General features: G+C 46.3%; 1 protein-coding gene across 2 annotated transcripts in view; it reads left to right on the top strand.

The window, feature by feature from the left end:
• PNPLA7 (patatin like phospholipase domain containing 7) overlaps positions 1-20,200 on the top strand; it is a 133,189-nt gene that overhangs the window by 41,334 nt on the left and 71,655 nt on the right. For both annotated transcript variants that reach the window (XM_051807885.1, XM_051807883.1), the window contains exon 20: positions 11,511-11,624. In XM_051807885.1, the coding sequence (XP_051663845.1) occupies positions 11,511-11,624 (114 nt within the window). The remainder of the gene's footprint in view (positions 1-11,510; positions 11,625-20,200) is intronic.

Genomic DNA, 20,200 nt, shown 5'->3' with positions numbered 1-20,200 from the left:
TTTTTTTTTTTCCCCTGAGATTAACATAATTGGAGGGTTCCAGGTGCTTGCAGGGAATGAAATCAGCAGTTGGTGTTGGTAATTGGCACTTTGGTCAACTGGTGGCTTGTTCCTCCCTGAACCCCTGCAAGACCTTCCCATGTCATCCATAATTGTGGGCACTGACAACATACAAGAGTCTTGTAGTCGATTTTATATGTTTTGTATTTTTGTTTCCTGCCTTTATGTCAGAAGGTTTAAAATACCACGTGTCATTTGCACAAGAGACGAGGCTCTGCCATTTCTTTTGGAAGAAAAGCCCTGAGAGATGGAGGGTTTCAGACAAGCTGGTAATTTTCCAGGCTGTGCCTGCACTCCCAGGGCTAAACCTGGGGCTCGGCTGGTTTTGTTCCTTGTACTGACTCAATGGCATCTGTTCCTGAGGTCTGTTGGTTCAGGGGGAGAAGAACAAAACTAGAAACTGAAGTTTGCATTCCCTGTGTAGTTCCTTGGAGAGCTGATGAGGATGAGAGCAGTTATGGCAGGGGAAGAGGATCCTGACTCCCTGGGAGCCTTTTTGGAGGAATGGCCCTGTTCATGGTTGACTCCAGTCACTGTGTCTGGTCCAGTCAAGCAAAAACTTGATTGAAAAGCTTCCAAGTAATTTTTAAATGACAGTGATGAATCTGTTGAACAGTTCCCTCCCTGGTTAAATGCAGTTGACAGAAGTCCTGCTTTCTAGAGACTATGATTAGACTCCTTTTGGGGGGAATCTTTTAATTTGGTGGCGTCGTTGCTACAGAGGCACTTGTGGAAAAATGTGGAAATGTGAATTTTATGAAACCATTCTGGGAGCTGAAGGGTCACTCTTCTAGTGTCACTTCTGCCATGCCCAGGTGACCCCAGAGGAGGTCAGAGAAGCCCACTGTGTCTTGATAAAGTGAAAGGGCTTCTCTTCACTAAGTTACTTGTTTAAAGTGCTTCTCTTAGTCTCTCCTTTCTTTTCTTGATGTTGCTGCTCTATTTCTGATCTCAGTTAACTGCTGGAAATTGTATTTTTTACTCTCGTTCTCTTGATCTCATTTGTTGTCTGAGAAGGAGGATTCCTTTTAGTTCATTTATTTTTTTAATTCCTGTTGATAGCAGGTGAACAGACCCAGGCTCTGACATTCAGTGTTGCCCCTGGCACTGCTGGGCAGTTATTCAGTGGTTTGTAGGTTGTCACAACACAGGGTCACAACTCCAAGCCTCTGTTGAGGCGGGTGTTGTTTTGCTTTTAGCATTGTTGGAAGGACAGTTGTGGGTGAGGAGAAGGGAGCAAACCCAACAGAGCCATAATAATCTCCTGCTGAACTAAAGTTATTTGTACACCTCACCTTTCAAATACCTGCAGGTGATGGAACCTTCTGTGCAATGAGCTTTTTATGCAAGTCAGCACTTTGTCTAGATTGAGTTCTGGGGAATGGCTGTGGTTGGTTCTCAGGGGCCTCAGCAAGAGCTGTTAACTCACAGGATTTTCCAAGCTGGGCTCTTGGCTGGTGTAGAACTGGGCTTACTGGTAACCACCTCCCTGTCTGCAGTGTCTGACCAGAAACCAGTCAACTTTCAAAAATACCTACTGAGGGGGGAAGTTGCAGTGATGTTTTGATTAATTCAAGATATTTTCTGTTTCTCTTTAATAACCAGAATGTCCCTTTTTATTAGTAGAACTACACCCAGCCACTTTTGGTTAATGAAGTAGCAAAATCAGTGCAGAAAGGCCTTTGTTCACTGACACTTTCTTGTAGCACAGGGCAGCACGAGTGATAAATGGCAGAAAAGGAGCCCTCAGCTGCCAGTGCAGCTCACACTGGTCCTGCTGGAGAGGAAATCATGCTTAACATTCTAGAAATAACAGATATTTAAAATGTTTTCAGATGTTAAGCTGTTCATCCAATTAAGACAGCTAAATGTCCACAGCTTTTTTCTCTCTAAAAAGTTGAAACCCAAGAAGAATCTGTAAATGGCTTATGATGATTTCCTTAGGGGATTGGAACATTGTCCTTTTGAAATGTAAGACTGTTAGAAATCTTTAATTGCTGAGTAATCCTCAAAGGAATCACACAAAGGAAAGTATCAGGATTACACTTGTCAGGCTTTTGTTCTTTATCAGTATTAATGTTATCAGGCAGCCCCAAAGCTGAATGTCACTGCACCCTCCACATTAAGGCTGCTTTGCTTTGCCTTTTTTGATCTTTTTTTGCCAATTACTTGCATTTTTGTAACTTAGTCAAGCCATGTCTACTTCATTTGCTGAAGCTGTAAGTTATTGCAAAACTATTTCAGGTGAATTCAGGTTGGTGTCACCTCAGGCTCACTGTGCACAGCCCAGACCTCTGGGAATTGGAGGCAGATGAGCTTCAGGAACACAGCTGGAAGACATGGCCCGGGAAGGGGAGGGTTTCTTTTCATCTTTCACCTTCTATCTTGGTAATAAATTACTAAAAATTATTCTCCTAGCAGTATCTTAGGTGTGAAACTGCAGTTAAAACAACCAACAAAAACGAAGCTAAAAAACTCCAAACCATCCAGTGAAACTCCTGATCAACCAAAACCCAACCCAAACCACCACCAGCAACCCCCCAGTATTTACCAGCCCCAAAGGGAGGCAGGGGAAGCCCCGAGGAAGGAGTTCACATTTGCACGGCTGAATTAGTGTAAGACTGAGATGAGAAGCTCAGTGTCCTGATTTCCAAACCCATTGTGAGAGTGTTTTTGGCTGAATTTAAATCACTGAGCTGAGCCATCTAAATGGACCTTGGTTTCCTACAGGCATCTTCACTGAGTGAAGTCACTGACTTCTATCTATTTTTCAGATTTTTTACAATAATTTATTCTTTTATCCACAACAATTTCTCTTTTATCTTTATTTGCCTCAAGTTCTAAACAGCTGATGAGAGCAGGAGACTGCTCATAACTCCAAATTGTTGTGGTACAGTTCAGTGTTCTCATCTCTGGCTGGGAAAAACCACAGCACAGCTTTGACAGGATCTGGCATTAAATTATCTGGTGCTCATGTTGTGTGGGTAAGTCATTTGGCTTTGTAGCTGCCTCAGACAACACTGCAGATTGCTTTATCTCCTTGGCCACCTTCTTTGTAGAGAGTATTAGGAACTCTGATGACAGATAGTGATAGAAATTGTGACCTGTTGGGTTTCAGATGGGTGATTTCATGCATTAGACTATCATTCCTTTAAGATATTTTGTGCCTCCCTTCTGCTTCCAGTTGAACTCCCTTGTGATAATATGTGCTGGTGTCCAGATAGCAACTAATTCTTGATACACCTGATCCCCCACAGGGACAGTTTTTTACTTCCCTTGCCTCCTGCTCCTTTCTCCCTCCCATTTTGAGGAATGCTGCATGGAACTAGGCTGGCTGGGGAACAGCAAGGGTTAATAGTGCTTCCCCTTTGACCTTGGTAAAGGCACAGGGCAGTTGACAGCAAAAGAGAATTTTTTTCCCCTGGTAGTAACTGTTCTTTTTTTTTTTTTTTGCAAGCATTAATAAATAAAAGCCAGAGGGAGATGGAGAGGGGGAAGCGTGATCCTTGTCATCCTCATCAGAATGCCTGGAGTGCAGTGAGTCCAGGGAAGGGAATGGAGCTGGGAAAGGCTCTGGAGCACCAGGAGCAGCTGAGGGAGCTGTGGGGGCTCAGCCTGGAGAAAAGGAGGCTCAGGGGGGACCTTCTGGCTCTGCAACTCCCTGACAGGAGGGGGGAGCTGGGGGGGGTCAGGCTCTGCTCCCAGGGAACAAGGGACAGGAGGAGAGGGAACGGCCTCAAGTTGCAGCAGGGGAGGGTCAGGTTGGACAGCAGGAGGAATTTCTTCATGAAAAGGGTTGTTTAACATTGGCAGGGGCTGCCCAGGGAGGTGGTGGAGTCCCCATCCCTGGAGGTGTCCAAGGAAGGACTGGACGTGGCACTCAGTGCTCTGGGCTGGGGGACAAGGTGGGGATGGGGCACAGGGGGGACTCTGTGATCTCAGAGGTCTTTTCCTCTTAATGATTCTATGAGTAGTGGGAGCAGAGTCCAGTGGAGGCAACAGGAAGGGTTTCTGGGAGAAGAGTCAGCAGTGGAGGGTGTGGAAGGATCTTGATAAAATTCCATCCAGGTTTGTTGTTCTTGTGTGCAGCTGAGTCACGAGCAATCAGATCGATCTCTTCTTGGAAAGTATTCCAGCAGATCATCATGCCATGTCTTCTTGGATGTATTTCTTCTTGCATTGTGGAAATTCAGGTGTAATTCCCCCTAAGAGGAGCAGGCTGTGCCTGCCTGCCCATGGCACTGCACTTCCAGATCCTCTTCAAACCACATGGATAAACATGATGGCTTTGGTGGGTGTTCTGTGTGTGCACCTCAGGTGACTTTTGACATGGCTTTTTGGTGGTGGTTTGACTCTAATGCTGGATTAGAGGAGCAAAACATGCATGAAACTTCCCTCTTTTCTACAGCCATATAGAAAAATAAGGAGTGAAACTTAAATCCAGGAGGTCAGACTGTTATCAGTTCCCTTCCCTGCTTCAATCTTTTCTTCTCTGTCCCTTGATGACGTTCACTGCTGCAACAGGACTGTCACTGCACTGCTACAAAGTGCAGGCTCAGTCCTTTTGGGAGTACCTGTAGCAGGACTCCATCTGCCTTAGTTACAAAGGGTAGCAAGCTCAGCCTTATCTAATTTTACCTATATTTTAGATAACACTTGCACATAACCACATGTAGATACACAAAGTACGACTTACATGTGCGAGTGTGTGTCTGTAAGTCTTTCATGGTTTTTTTTAATGTATACATCTATAAAAAAATGAGAGGGAGGTTTGGATTCTGCTTTGCACACAGCAGAAGGGCTGGATGTCCTCAGTCACAGGGTTAACTTGGCACAGGAAGGATTGCAGGAGGTGGTTGTTAGAACAACTTTGAAGAGTACATGGTGTACTGAGTTCATCCGCTGGCACTGCTCCCACAAATAGCATCGATTTGCAGCTTGTCTGGTTGTTCTTCCCACTCATTCATTGCTTCCAGCAGTGTCTCCTCCTTTGTCCTTTTCTGATACAAACAGGTCAGTGTTTCAGGTCCTTCCTCGTGGCCAGAGCAGATGCCAGTGAGAGGGGCATCCTGTGCAGCTCTGAGTGCAAAGGGGTCTGGGAGCAGCTTGTTTAAACCTGCAAAAAATGTTTCATGTAGTGTTTGGTTGCCCTTCCTGTAACATTGATGATGTTACATCACTGTCTTCAGTTGCAGCAGCAGCTCTTGCCCTTGTCTGGCAAACACACTGCTGTGAAAATGTGTGGCTGTTTTATGCTCCTCCAGGGCAGGTGTTGGCCCTTGAGATACAGGTGTGTTACCTGTGCAGCTGACATGGCACCCACCCCTTCTCTTGAGCCTCCTGAACCATCAGCAGGTGTCAGTGTTCATATTTCTTCTTCTCATCCCTCCAGTGGTGCACCCCTGTGTGTCCCACTGTGCTGGTCCTTCCAGGGTGGATGTTGTGTGATGTTTTGGCAGATGGGCTTCTGAGCCCATTGTCTTTTCAGAGGTGGGCACCCTTTTCAGAGGTCTGTGCACCCCCAGTGACACCCAGTTGTGCTGGGGAGGGTCTGCCCCAAGGACAGCCCATACCCCCTCTATAGATGCTGCTGCTGGGAGCTGAGCTGGTGCTGAAGTGTCGGGCTAATTACCAGGCAGTGGCTGTGGCTGTCACGAGGGAGGGTTTGGAAAGTGAGGAGTTTAAGCTAAATAATTTAATAATCCTTAGGGTTCTACCTGCTTCCAGGGTTGTCTTGTCACTGGTGCTTTCACTTGTGTGATGCTTTCACTGGTGTCAGCACAAGGGCCAAAATGAGGGTTACCTTGGTGAGGAAAAATTGCTGCTTTTTGTGAGCTGGCAGCAAGGAAAAATTGATATGAGAGGAGGAAATATGATGTGTGAGAGGATGACAGATCCCTGGTTGGAATAGAAGCCATAATGAAGAGAGGCTGAAGGCAATGTGTTGCAGAATGGATGGGGATGCACAGGAAGAGCCCCTGGTGTAAATGTGCCCCTGGCTGAGGTCAGGGAGAACAGACCTGTGACTGCAAACATGGCCCTGTTGACTTGTGCTGTTCATTCAGTCTGGACGTGTCTCCCTGTGCACTGGACATGACTGAAAACTCATTTGCAAAGGAATAATCTGCACAGAAAAGCATTTGGAAATAATTTACATTTTCCCGTTAAAAAATTCACCCAGCAGTTTGTTAAAGTGAGGCTGAATTTGCACCAAGAAGCAATGTTTTCTTGCCAGCAGATCTGGTTGAGTCCTCCATGAGGTCTCAGAGGTGCTGGAGGCTGAGCAGGAGAAGAGCTGTGCCCATCTCACTGGGGCTGTGCCCACAAAAGCAAATTTGCAAAGTGTTTGTTGAACGTAGCTCAGAAAGGAATTTTGAGTAATTAGTCCAACTCGCAGAATATGCCACTTGGTAGTTTGTACTTTCCAAGTGTAACTTGGAAAGCTGTAAGAACTGTCAGGAGTGAGTGTTGGAAATGAAGTCAAAGGAGGTCGTGAGAATATAAATTGCTTTTCCCCTCCCTTTAGAAGATTTACAGTAACACTTTTTCCTTGGAAAGAACTTGTAAGCCAGGATTGTGAATCATGTGCCTTTACAGGATGGAGGCAGCAAACCTGGTTTTGTCACTGTTTAATACTGAACTAAGAGAAGGTGTGAGAATCATGGAATCACAGACTGGTTTGGGTTGGAAGGGACCTTAAATCCAGTTCCACCCCCTTGCCATGGGCAGGGACACCTTCCCCTAGACCAGGTTGCTCAAAACCCCAACCTGTCAGAATTAATTGAAACAATGCAAACAGCAGAGGTCTATTTATAGATGTTTTCTGGGGGGGATTGGGGTGGTTTTGTTTGTTTTATAAGTGTTAGGATCAACAGGAGGACCCATCAGTGATGGCCATATCGTGATCAGTTGTGAGAAGCACAAATATTTAACACTCAGAATTGTTCTGTGCTCCCTGACTCCAATGATTCCAGCATTTGAGACATTGCCTCCTGTGCAATTCCCTCGAATTGGAGGCACTGGAAGGAAGGGCAGTGATGGATGACAGATTCCTGAGGGTGGGATGGAGGTACAGAGGGGTCCTGCTGCTTCTGGGAATGTGGAGCCAAAGGGTCAACCTTGGAGATGCCGGAGCAGTGAGTGGAACGTGGAGCATTTTTGTAGGGCTGCTGAAATAAAGCACAGCAGGATTTCAGGGAGAGGGATTTCCAGGGGGAAACAGCACTGAAATGTGGATTTGCTGAGTTTTATGACCTGAGAGAAAACCAAACAGCACCAGCTAACAAGGTGGCAGAGGGAGAGCAGCAGGAGGGGTGGTGGGCTCAGCACTCAATGAGCTCCAGAACTGGAGGACTGTGTGAGGGAGAGAGCAGGACCAAGGCAACAGAAGCCCAGAAATGGGCAGTGAGGTGGAACGTGTTTGAGGCTTGTAACTAAGGAGGGGGAATGGATGTTAAATGAGAAGAGCAGAGAGGTACAACTGCCTGGAGCCAAAATGATCCTGTTGGCTGGAGTTTGAGAAGAAGTGGAAGAGAGTCCCTGGCTGCTCTTTGCACTGGAGCAAATGTTGTGGCTGTGTTCAGGCTGGCAGGGATGAGTGATGCTAATGGTAGTCTGGGAAGGAGCTCAGAAGAGAGCCTTGAGTGATTATGAAACCAAATATATAAATAAATGCTCTCCCCAGTCAGGTTAAATAAGATCTGGAAGATAATAATGCTGTTTCTTGAGACATTTGTTTATTAATGTTGTTGTGGAGGTGGTTTTGTGGTGTTTGCTGCAGCTGTGGTGGGTGAGCAGAATGTTAAATTGCTCTTTTTATGGCCAAGGAAATAATTTTATGGGATTGATCTTCTGATCACAAGTGGATTTTATTCTTATTGAAGTTCAAGCCAGATCTCTGAGTATTGTACTATTTACAAACCTGGAAAAACAAGAAAACTTGCTCAAAAGGTTCACTGGGCAGAGGAACCCAAGGATTTGAATGTGGCTTAAGACTGAAAGGATTTTAAATAGTCATGTTGCATGAAACTTCTTTTTTTTTTTTCCCTAAGCAAAAATAAAATTCTCTGAATAGTTGACATCTCATATGGGATATTAAGAATAAATACAAGGTAGAAAAGTATCGTTTTCAGAGGGAGAACTATGAGTCAATGTTAAAATGGTTTTGATCTCCAAAAAAGGTGAGAACAGTCAAAGACCAGTTGGATTTGGCAGATTCCCATGTGCAGGAAATGTAAAACTAGTGCAAAGAAGGCTCTAAAACACAGGGTGTGAAGAGGGGAGAATGTAGTGAAGGTTGAGAATAATCCTACAGATGGTCCAAATGGCTCATGAGAGCCCTTGGATTTCCAGTGAAGAGGAAGTATTTTATTAATCATGGAGTCCTGGAATGGTTTGGGTTGGAAGGGACCTTTAAAGTTCATCTCATTCCACCCCCCTGCCATGGGCAGGGATACCTCCCACTAGCCCAGGTTGCTCCAAGCCCTGTCCAGCCTGGCCTTGGACACTTCCAGGGAGCCACAACCTCTCTGGGATAATTATTAAATAGATAATTGGGATAATTAATAAATTCAGAGATTGGGAACTGAGGTGATAACAATAAAGAGGAAAGCACAGTTTGAATTTCTTAGTGTACAGTGCCTGGGACCCAGATAGTTTTCATACTGGAATACTGGGGTGTATTTAAATAAAAATATCAAAGACACACATAGTATCTCTATATAAGAATAGCACAAGATCCACTCTCTGTAATTACTTGGGAATTGCATTCAGCAAATTCCCAGGAATTGCAGGGGTCCAGAGCACTGGTGCTGCTGCAAATGCCACTTGCTCTGGAGGTTTGAGTGACTCCATGGGAAGGAGGTTTGGAAAAGGTCTTTGTGTGGCCTCTGCTCTGTCGAAAAGACGAAGTTACGGTTTGGAGGATAAAAAACCTTTCCCTGAGGCTGTGTTTAAGGTTAAACTTTAATTCCCTCCTCTCCAAATTTACAAATTTCATCTTTTCTGAAAGGCCTGGGAGCCCCTTGGAGCACAGTTAATTTTATGCACTCATATATCACAGAAATTGTGGCAAAGGATGTCGGACACTTTGAGTGTTTTTCCTCTTGGTGCAAATTAAACTCAGTCAGGTGGTGCCTGGCTGGGAGGAAAGGTTTTATTTTAACAGCTGAAACTCTTAACCTGCTTTCAGGAGCAGGAAGGTAAATTACAGAGCCAAAAACCTGTGATAAAAAGCTGGTGCTAGGGGAGAGAGATGAAGCAGAAGATCTTATACAACCCTTTGGGGAACCTGAAGGGGGTTTGTTTCTCCATAAATGTCTGTACAAAGATGATATTTTTTTTCTCCTCTTCTATATAATTAGTTTAAAATGTGATGACATAACAAAACATCCCTGGCACCTGAGCAAAAAACAAAGGCTGGTGCTTGCAAAAAGGAGGTGCTTTAAATGTGCAGTTTTCCGTGCAGAGCAGTTGGTGCTGGTGAAATTCAAGTTAGTATTGGCAGGTCCATCTCAGCCTTCTGGACTAATGGCAAGTTTTTGAGCTCTAGATGTTCTGGTTGGCTGGATTGTCCATTTTGAGCACATGGAGCCTTCCAAAAAGGCACTTCCACTTGGGGTGGAAGTGGGGTCACAGAGTTGTGTGTTTGAAATTGGTTTTATACTGGGAACAGCAGTGAGAACCTGGGCACCTGCCCAGCTCAGCCCTTGCACAGGGTCTTATTATATTATATTATATTACATTATTATATTATTTTATTGTTATATTATTACACACAGTGTTCATTTTGTGTGTCTGAGCCCTTAGTTCTGTAAGGAATTAATTGCTTGTGTTGGAATTTGCTGCCAACATAAGCTTTGGAAGAAATTCTAAAAAAAAAAAAAAAAAGCCCCCAAAATCAATCAAAGAAATAAAACCACCAATCCCCCAACCCCTAAACAACCCAAACAGCTTTAAGCTGATAAATTATTTGTTTCTTTTTCTACTGGAAAATTAAAAATGCAAAGTCATGTTGACTTGGATTCGAAGTGCCTGTGAATTGTAGTTAGGGAGGGATTTTTGTTTGTGTTTTAACCTTAGTAATTACAGCTACTACAGTGACAACCATTTATTTTTTGAAATGGCTGATCTATGGATTTTAAGCCCAATAAACATTACCTGCTGCCAGAACTCCCAAAACTGAGCACCAGGCTGTTCCTAAGCAATTAAATGTTGTGGCTCAGGCCTGAGCTCCCAGTGACTCCATCCCTCCTGGCAGGAAAACTCATTAGCCATGGGAAGATATTTCCCCAGGGAATTGGATTTCTGCATTTCCAACCAACACAAGAGGCACTGGCAGGTCTGGGGCTCTGGGATGGGGCAGGTGGGGATTTGGGAAGCAGCTGCATTTTGCTTTTTGAGCCCAAGTTCTCCCCATAAAGGAGAATATCTCGTTATTCATTCTCATTGTGTCACCATCTTATTCAAACTTCTGCTCTCTATAAAATAAATGTTTCTAAGTGAAATAATTGGGCACTGGGCAGGTAGCACTGGCACTCTGGCACAGGTTTTCCTTCCCTGGAGATACACAAAACCTGTCTGGACACAGTCTGTGACTGTTCCAGGAGACCCTGTTTGAGCAGAGAGGTGGGACTTGATGGTCTCCAATGGTTCCTTCCAGCCTGAACCATTCTGGGATCCCTGTTTGCACATCACAGGTGCACATGTATGTGTAAAAAAATAAAAACTAATGGAAAAGAAACTCTCACTTCTGGCCAAAATGTGCTGGTTTGCCCCTAGAATCCCAGGCTGGTTTGGGTTGGAAGGGACCTTAAAGCTCATCTCATTCCAACCCGTGGCAAGGACACCTTCCACTGGCCCAGGTTGCTCCAAGCCCTGTCCAGTCTGGTCTCATCCCTTTCTTTAATTTTTAGGAAGTCCTGATTGTTTCAAGGTTGTTGGAATTCAGCTTCCAGGGGGAAAATGGAAGTGTTTCAGGGTGGTGCTGAGACAAGAGTGAGCAGTAGAGAAGTGGGGTGTTCCTGGCTCTGGATGGCTTTGTCACCACCCACGCTGAGGGCTGAGGAGCTCTCAGAGGGGCTGAGGTCACTCTGGGCCTCTGGGGGCTCTTCTGGCTCGGGTTAAAGCAGCTCCTTCCTTCCTCTGTGTGAGAGCTGCCAGAGCTCAAACCAAACTTCCCTTGTAATAAAGTCTCTCTGGGGCTGGGGGTTCTGCTCCTGTGAAGAGCTGCAACTGTCCCGTGGCAGAGGGGTTTGGCCTGAGAGATTTGGGGTGAGTTTGCCCAGGTCGTGGTGCCTCCCTGAGACCCCCGTGGGGCAAACAGGGCTCTGCTCCGGCCGTGTGCGAGCGGAGCCAACAGTTCCTGGGGATGGTTCATGCTGACATTTGGGTTCTGCAGCCTGCTGGGAGTTGTTCATGTGGTTGTTAATGCTTTGGCTGTGCCCCTGCAGGTGGAGGCACTGACCCACCAGCCCAGAGCCACCACGGTGCACGCGGTCAGGGACTCCGAGCTGGCCAAGCTGCCCGAGGGAGCCCTGATATCCATCAAACGCAAATTCCCGCAGGTAAGAGGATTAAAAGTGTTGCTCTGTCTGTCTCAAAGACGTCTGAGAGGCTCAAACTGCCCCTGAGCACTGAGTCCTCTGGGTTTGCTGGTTGACTGATGCATGCTGAGAAAACACTGTGTTCTCCTCGGCTGCCGGAGCGGATCCAGCCCAGACTCCCACCAGCCTTTCCTCCTCTGTCTCCTGATCAGCTGGAGTTTTATTGCAGGGCTGGCTTGGGTATCTGGAAGAAATTCTGCTTAAATGCAGGATGTGCATATTTAGCAAAGTGGAAATCACTTAGTGCTGCTGACAGGAAATGGAAGTTTGACTTCTAAAATCACTTTAAGTTGTTGTTGCTCATTCATCCTCCCCGCTGGGGCTCCGAGTCAGCACTTGTTTCTCTGTACCTTTATTTCCAGAGCTTTGATATTTGGGGGTTGGCTTTCCTCTTCCTGCCATTTTAGGCTGTCAATCCTCATTCTGCAACTGCCAGAGCTGTCTGTGTCCTAAAGACTGTGATTGCTCCCTTTGAATCCATCAACTCATCCATCTTCTTTAATTCATTTGACATTATACCTCTCCCCTGCAAATCTGGAGACTGACGGACTTGAAATTTAATTCTTTGGTCCCTAAGTGCATCAGGGACATTAAACTAAGCACTAAATCATTGCACTGGCCTTAGAGGCAATTCTTTAATGCTGTTACTTCAAATTATTTCTGATTTTTCTTTTTGCTGTCTTTCAGACATAGACTTTTTTACTAGACTGGATAAAAAACCCCCGCCACCCTACAAAAATAACAAACCTAATTAAAATACTTGCATTCTTTTGCCTTCCTAGGACCTGTAATAACTTTTAAAATTATTTTTTAACTGTATAATGTAAAGCCTGTGTTTCATGCATTTTCAGGTTACCAAAGTGTGGGGGTTTGTCTGTATTATTGCCAGGATAATTTAATCATTTTGAGTTTCACTGAATGTTCAGGAGTTATGTCAATGAAAAATAATCTTCTTTCTGGTTCCCCTGTAAGCATTATTTTTGCTTCAGCGTTTCTGAACTTCTCTTGGAGGTCGTTAAGGCAATTCCTGTCCCTGGAGTTCACTTGAATAGTCCTCTGAGTCCATTCCTCTCTATTTAATGTAAGAGATTTCCTGCCCAGTGGATGAACTGGGAGCAGGGTGTAAGCTCTGCACAGAACTACCCCAGACTGGGTAGGACAGTGTGACCTCCTCTCTGGGATGGCCCTTTCAACTCTCACTCTCCTTGTGACTGATCAAGAAGGGAGGAAATGAGCCAGGGAGAATTTAAAACCTCCTTCCTGCTTGCTCAGCAGGTGATTTCAGTGTTACTGATAAACATGGAGGCTGTAAATTACCAGGACCATGGTTTGGGTTGGAAGGGACCTTAAAGCTCATCTTATCCCACCCCCTGTCCTGGGCAGGGACACCTTCCAGCAGCCCAGGTTGCTCAGAGCCCAGTCCAGCCTGGCCCAAACATTGAGCAGTGCCTTGAAGGCTGCTCTGCACAAAGGCTGGGTTCTAATTCTGCCTTTTTATCTGGGGCAAGAATTTATTTCAGTGTCTCTTTTCTCTCTCTTCCCCCTTCCCATTCTGCCAGCTGGCAGAGTTGTTTTCCCCTGAAGAGTGATCTCTGTGGAGCTGTGAATCTCTTTGCTCTGCAGTTCAAGTTGAGCTCGAGTGTTACATTTATAGTACAAATCAAAACATTTATTTGTAAGAGAATTCAAATGTCTTCCCATGTTCTGAAGAATACAGCCTCAAATTCCTGACCTTTTTCAGTGTGGAATTGGTTTTCTCTAGACTTGCATATTGTGTGGCTAATTACTTGCAATGAAACAGAAATGCTAAAATAGATATTTTAAGGAAATGTGTTGCAAAAAAGGTTGTTAGAAAAACACATTTGTGCTGCTGTTTGAGGTCTCCAACTTCTAAATGGATGTTAAACTGGTATAAAAAATGTGAGAACTTAGATTATTTTTTTTCTATGGGATTATTTTAGAACCAGCACTAGAAATAGAAAGAGGAGCATAAGATAGACTTTATGTAGGTGATTTGTGCAGTTAATGCCTTCAGACTCTCTTCAGAACTTGAGATAAAATGTTTTTATAAGATTTCAGAGTCCTTGTGCCTTGGTTTGGGGTGGAAGGGACCTTAAAGCTCATTTCATTCCACAATAGGTTAGAAACTTTGGAGATAAGTAGAACATACAGAGTCAACTTTAAAGGATTTTACTGGAGAGAAGTGTTTGAGCTGAAAACTCATGAACTGCCTCCAGAGGACAGGGGCTGGGTAGCTGTTCCTTAGAAAAAGGATCCAGGCATTGGAGAATCAAAAGCTGCCCATGCCAGGACAGTGTCAGGCAGTTGCAAAAAAATGAACTATGTTAACAAAAGGCTTTTTGGAGTGAAGAAATCCTGACATTCTCCCTGATACTGGAAAAGCTTCAGCACCAGCCTGTGGCAGCACCTTTGAAGGCAGAGGCAGAGCAAAGGAGGAGTCTGGAGGACAAAAAGGCAGCTGAGTGCTGGGTAGAAATACTGCCCTATAAAGACAAAAAGCCTGTGAAAGGTTAGGGGAAGATGTGGTAGCTATTTTCAGACATGTAAAGTTGTCTTCTGCTAGAAAGGGCAGAAGCTGCTCATGGTACTGGAACGGAGCAGGTGGGACTGAGCTGAAAGGGCAGCAGTTGGGTGGTGAGAAAAAGCTGATTCTGCTCCCTAGAAAGACTAAAAGATTGTTGCTTGTTTTTATAACCTCCTTTAAAATGATCGTTGAAGTGATTCTTACTGCAGAGCAGAGGGATGGGCCAGATGAATTCTCTCTGTCCTATTTTCACAGCTGTTATTCTGATGGAGTGATTTATACCCAGGTTTATGATGTTGTTTTCCCCATTCAACCAGAAGTAATAAAGTAATGAAGGGATAGCAGGTGCAATAGTTCTGAAATAATCAGCTAGGTAGCAGGGGCTGGCTGGTGATTCAGCACTGTGGTGGAGGATTTCCTTCCTGGTCCTCTGCAAAGCAGAAAACCACCTTTTAGGGAGAAGAAAAGCAACTCTGCCTCTATCAAACCCCTGCTCCTCCACTGCCCGGGGAGGGCGAGTTATGAGTCTCACTTGGTGGATAATGGTCAAACACTGGTGCTTGTCCCCTGAGTCCCTCCTGGAGGAATGCCACACCAGGGATAACTGGGGTTTTTTGTGATCCTCTTGGCAGATCCCATAGAGCCTAAATAGTGTGTGAGTTAACAGCCAAGAACTGGGCAGTTCCAGAACATGAGTTCCCTTTTCAGTTACCCTTGAGCTTTACTGTTTCTTGTCAAGGGTGAAGAACCCTTTTAATTCTAGGAATTAGTGGATGGACTTCATCCTGCAGCCTTTTCCCAAGCCATGCTGTGTTTGTAGGGGATCCAGAAAGGTTTCCAACCCTGGAAATGCATTGTAAGAAAATATTACCTGATGGGTAAGAAAACTGTAGGACGTGGGTGGTGCTTGCCAATAACAACAGTGTGAAATGAGGGAAATCCTGCTCTGTTAGTCCAGGCAGTGATTCCAGTTCCTTGAGCTGTGATGGACAATCTGGAAAAATGGCAGGGCTGATCCTTGGGGAAGCTCCATATGCTTGTCCTCTGTTTTGTCTTCTCTCCTGACCAGCTGCTTTGGTCCTGGGAGAGACAGAATGCTGCTCTGCTGGGATCTTCCATGTGACCCACTGGAGCTCAGCTTATTCTGAGGGCTGAAACAGATGGGTGAGGATGAGGAGTCTGATCTCAGTTATAAATAACAGCCAAAATTCCAGAGTATGTGCCCAGAAATGCCAGATGTTGACTTCTAGATCCTGCTCAGTCTGCACAAGTCAAATTTACATTGTCTGGCTTCTGAGCCTTGATTCGCCCTGGCCGTGGCATCCTGGACATTCCCAATGGAAGTGGTGCATGGTGCCAAACTTCTCCTTTGTTTTGTCAGCCCTGGTGCCCAGAGCTCTCCAGCACAGCCATCAGGGCACTCTGCCAGCCCCAGCATTTGCTCTCCGACAGCCCCCGTGTCGCTCCTGGTGCCGCTCGAAGCTTTCCAGCCTTGCAGGAAATCGATTCTTTCTATTTTCATCCCTGCCTTCGGTTCTGGAAAGTAGGACAGGGAAAGGGAACCAGCTCACGATTCCTGGCACTGCAAAGCAGCGTCGAGGCAGCAGCGAGAGCTCCGAGCCTGTGAACAGATCACAGAGATGTTCCAACGGCGCTGCAGAGCTGGGATCACATTTCCTAGATTAGCTTTGCCTCTCCCGAGCTGAGAGAGATTTTAGAATTCTAACTTGAAATTTAGACCTGCTGGAGCTGGTGGAAATTGTGCTGAGAAATTGCTTGGGAGCTGTGGGGGCTGAACTGTGAGACAACCTTTGGCATGCTGAAAAATAGAAAGAGTTTTTTTTCCTGCATCTTTCTTTTAATTCTCTAAGTTGGCCCCTGGGGTTTAAATATATTCAGAACCCATCATCCATCTCCAGCTGGAGTTCTGCTATCTTTATATGTGTATTTTAACCAGAGCCCTTCTGAAGTGGCTGGAGCCTTCCCCAGGGTTATCTGCCTTACAAAGTGAGCTCAGCAATGTGCCCTCTTTTCAAAATGCTCCCCTCGGGCAGCGGGAATATTGTGTGTCATTACTCGAGCTTGATGTGGCCCTGTGGAATAGGTCAGGAGGGGCTGTGCTTCTGGATTTTTCTGTGTTTGTTCTCATGGGCCATTAAAATAAGTGTTCCTTGACTGCAGGAGAAGTGGAGGTGAAAAGGAGAGAAGGAAGGTGCTCAGTGGAAGCACCGTGGTCACCCAGGGCAGGCAGGCAGGAGGGAGCCCTTGATCAGAGCAGTGATGCCTGAATGACGTTTTTCTTCAAGACTCAACTGATCCCAAGCCTTGGAAGCTCAAACAGCCTCAGGATAAAGCTTCAGTTCCCCTGTGTGCTTTAGCAGCATTTGTAAAGGTGCCAGGCATTGTTGCAAGGGAGCATTTAGGATTTGCTTTGTCACAGCAACACCGATCAAACCTCCAAAAGCTTCTGTTGGAGACCCTTTGCTGAGCTCCTGATTCCAGGACAAGCCAGTGTTTATCTGATCTGGGACCATGGAAAGCTTCAATAACAACCTGGTTTTATTCAAGCTGAGGATCTAATGCGCTTCTCCTCCTCCCTTGTCCCTTAATAAAAGCCCTTAAGAAAGCTGATAGAGAATAATCTCTGCACTTCCCAAGAAATGAACCTGCTGCTCTGTGGATCTGTGTGGGTAAAATGGCTGATGGCACTATTTTACCCCAACTGCTTTTCCTTTGGAGAACAGCAAACCCTTGGCAACCCTGTTTTCCATGCCAGCTCATTCACAGTGGGTCTCTGTGTGGCACAAAGCCCTTTTATGTGTCCTTTAACTTAATCACATCTGGGTGTGAAGGTCTGTAACACCCTACTGTGAAGGCACCAGTAAACTGTTATTAAACATATTTAATTTCTTCTCTCTGGTGACAGTGACAGGACCCAGGGAATGGCTGGAGCTGTGCCAGGGCAGGGTCAGGTTGGATCTCAGGAAAAGGTTCTTCCCCCAGAGGGTGGTTGGCACTGACCAGGCTCCCCAGGGCAGTGGGCACAGCCCCAAGGCTGCCAGAGCTCCAGGAGGGTTTGGACAAGGCTCTGAGGGACAGGGTGGGATTGTTGGGGTGTCCTGGGCAGGGCCAGGAGCTGGACTGGATGATTGTGGATCCCTCCAGTTTAGGAGGTTCTATGATGCAGAATTCTGTGATTCTAATCTAAGGGAGCCCTACTGGGTGACTGAAGTTTTAGAAGCTTAACTAGAATATCTTATTTTTAGACTTCAGTATCACTGGAAAGAGTTCACAGCTCACCTGCAGGGCACCTTGTTTGCTGGGAGAGCCTGGGTGTGTTGGGTCTGAGTGATGGTGGGGGGGTCCAGAGAGCAAAACCACATTCAGGTTTGTAGGGCTGCATATCTCTGTTGGTTGTACAGGACTGACACTGCCATGTCAGGTTTGTTCCTTGCTTCCTTCAGCCAAGGCTGCTTTCCTGGCCCAGGAACCTGCAGGAAGACAAGGCTGACAGGGATGGGACTGTCCTTCCTGGGGACTGCCCCTTTGCTGCCTTGCACAGCAGCTTTGATTTAAAATCCCATACATTGAAGGCTGAGCCCTGGTGCAGGGTGATGAGGTGATGAATGTATCTTTTAGTTTTTGATTTTGTTCTTTTGTGTGTTTTGTTGTTATATATATATTTCTTCTGTTGTAATTATACTGCAGAAGAAGTTAGATGTTGCTGTGAGTTTGAGATATTGGTGTTGATTTTGTGAAGTTTTTCTGTGATTTAGAATCATGGAATCCCAGAATGTGTTGAGTTGGAAGGGACCTTAAAGCTCATCTCCTTCCACCCCCTGCCATGGGCAGGGACTCCTCCCACTAGCCCAGGTTGCTCAACCTGGCCTTGGACACTTCCAGGGATGGGGCAGCCACAGCTTCTCTGGGCAACCTGTACCAGGGCCTCCCCACCCCCACAGGGAGGAATTCCTTCCCAAAATCCCATCTAACCCTGCCTTCTGGCAGTTTGAAACCATTCCCCCTTGTCCCCTCCCTCCAGGCCCTTGTAAATAGTCTTTCTCCATCTTTCTTATAGGCTCCCTTCAGGTACTAAATTTCTTTAAATCCAAAGTTATCTAAGATGGGAACAAGCATTGTTTGGAACAGTTGTTATCCATCAACAGATGGTCAATTTGCCAGGCAGTCCTTACTATTCACAGAACAAAATAAATATCCATAGGAAAGTATTTACAACTGAATTCTCATGAAAATCACTTTCCAAAAGGGCTCATTATAAAACAATTTTTGAGTTTCACAGTTGAATAGGAACAAAAGCTTTAACAAGAACCCAGCCTTGGAAGATTAGCAGAACTGGGTAATAATTTGAAATATTAAAGTGGATTATGGGAAATACAGCACTGCAGAGTGACTGTAACCTCTTGGTGTGGGAATTCCAGTGGTTGTGGAAGTCCTCAGACCCGAGGGGGATGGAGCAATCAGGTCTGTGCTGCCACCATCAGCGGGTGATGAGGAGCTGAAATCCTGCCTGGCCTTCTAGTTGAGTGAGTTTGTTTTGAAACTGGAATTAATCCTCCCTAAAGTAAGGAAATACAGTCCCTTGGGATGTGGTGTTTGGTCCTTCCCTGCCATGAGGGCAGAGGCTGCAGGTCTGTTGAGTAATTTGCAGATGACACCAAGCTGGGGGGGAGTGCTGACCTGCTGGAAGGTAGGAGGGCTCTGCAGAGGGACCTGGACAGGCTGGATCCATGGGCTGATCCCAACGGGATGAGGTTCCCCAAGGCCAAGGGCCGGGTCCTGCCCTTTGGCCACAACAACCCCCGGCACCTCCAGGCTGGGCCAGAGGGGCTGGAGAGCAGCCAGGCAGGAAGGGAGCTGGGAGTGGGGATGGACAGGGAGCTGAACAGGAGCCAGAGTGTGCCCAGGGGGACAAGAGGGCCAATGGATCCTGGCCTGGCTCAGGAACAGGGTGGCAGCAGGAGCAGGGCAGTGATTCTTGCCCTGGACTCAGCTCTGGTGAGGCCACCCCTGGAGTGCTGTGTCCAGTTCTGGGCCCTCAGCTCAGGAAGGACATGGAGGGGCTGGAGCAGGGCCAGAGAAGGGCAACAAGGCTGGGGAAGGGACTGGAGCACAAGTGCTGTGAGGAGAGGCTGAGGGAGCTGGGGGGGCTCAGCCTGGAGAAGAGGAGGCTCAGGGGAGACCTCCTCACTCTCTACAACTCCCTGACAGGAGGGGGGAGCCGGGGGGGGTTGGTCTCTTTTCCCAGGCAACCATCAGCAAGACAAGAGGGCTGGGTCTTCAGCTGTGCCAGGGCAGGTTTAGGTTGGATATTGGGAAGAAATTTTTTACAGAGGGTGCTCAGCCATTGGAATGGGCTGCCCAGGGAAGGGGTGGATTCTCCATCCCTGGAGGTGTTAAAGGTGAGACTGGATGTGGCATCAGTGCCATGGGCTGGGAACCACGGTGGGGTTGGATCAAGGGTTGGACTTGATGATCTCAGAGGTCCTTTCCAACCTGACTGATTCTATAATTCTATGATTCCATGATTCCATGAACATTAGTTAAGCAGAGGGGAAATTAATGATTTCCCAGAGCCTGCTCTGTAGCAGCTGCAGGAACAGACTGTCACATCAATAGGAGGGAGCTTTGGGATGGTGACAGAGCCTGAGTGGGTCTTACTGGGATGGAGTTGATTGAGAAGCAGCCAGGAAAACAATGTGTTTCTAAGGTAGATGAAGTGGAGAGTGGTAAGCTGGGTCAGAAAGGTGGAATTGAGCTGAGGAAAGTGCTCTCCAACAGCATTTGAGAAACAGGAAAACGCTTTATCCTGTTGTGCCCTGCACAAAAGTGTTCTGGGAGTTAATCTGAAAAGGGGAGTGGGTGGCAGGAGGAGGAGGAATGGTTTATTTCCCTTTCAAAATGTGTATCTCAACATCCTGCTCTGGGCCAGGGGGATGGATTTGCAGTTGCAGTGGTGTCCAGGAGAGAAGGA

This window comes from Manacus candei, unplaced genomic scaffold (genome assembly GCF_025592945.1).
Source record: "Manacus candei isolate 608988 ecotype Guabito, Panama unplaced genomic scaffold, ASM2559294v1 h1tg000071l, whole genome shotgun sequence".
Lineage (NCBI taxonomy): Eukaryota > Metazoa > Chordata > Aves > Passeriformes > Pipridae > Manacus > Manacus candei.
Note: the sequence above shows the minus strand (reverse complement) of the source record. Positions and strands in the feature narration are given on the sequence as shown.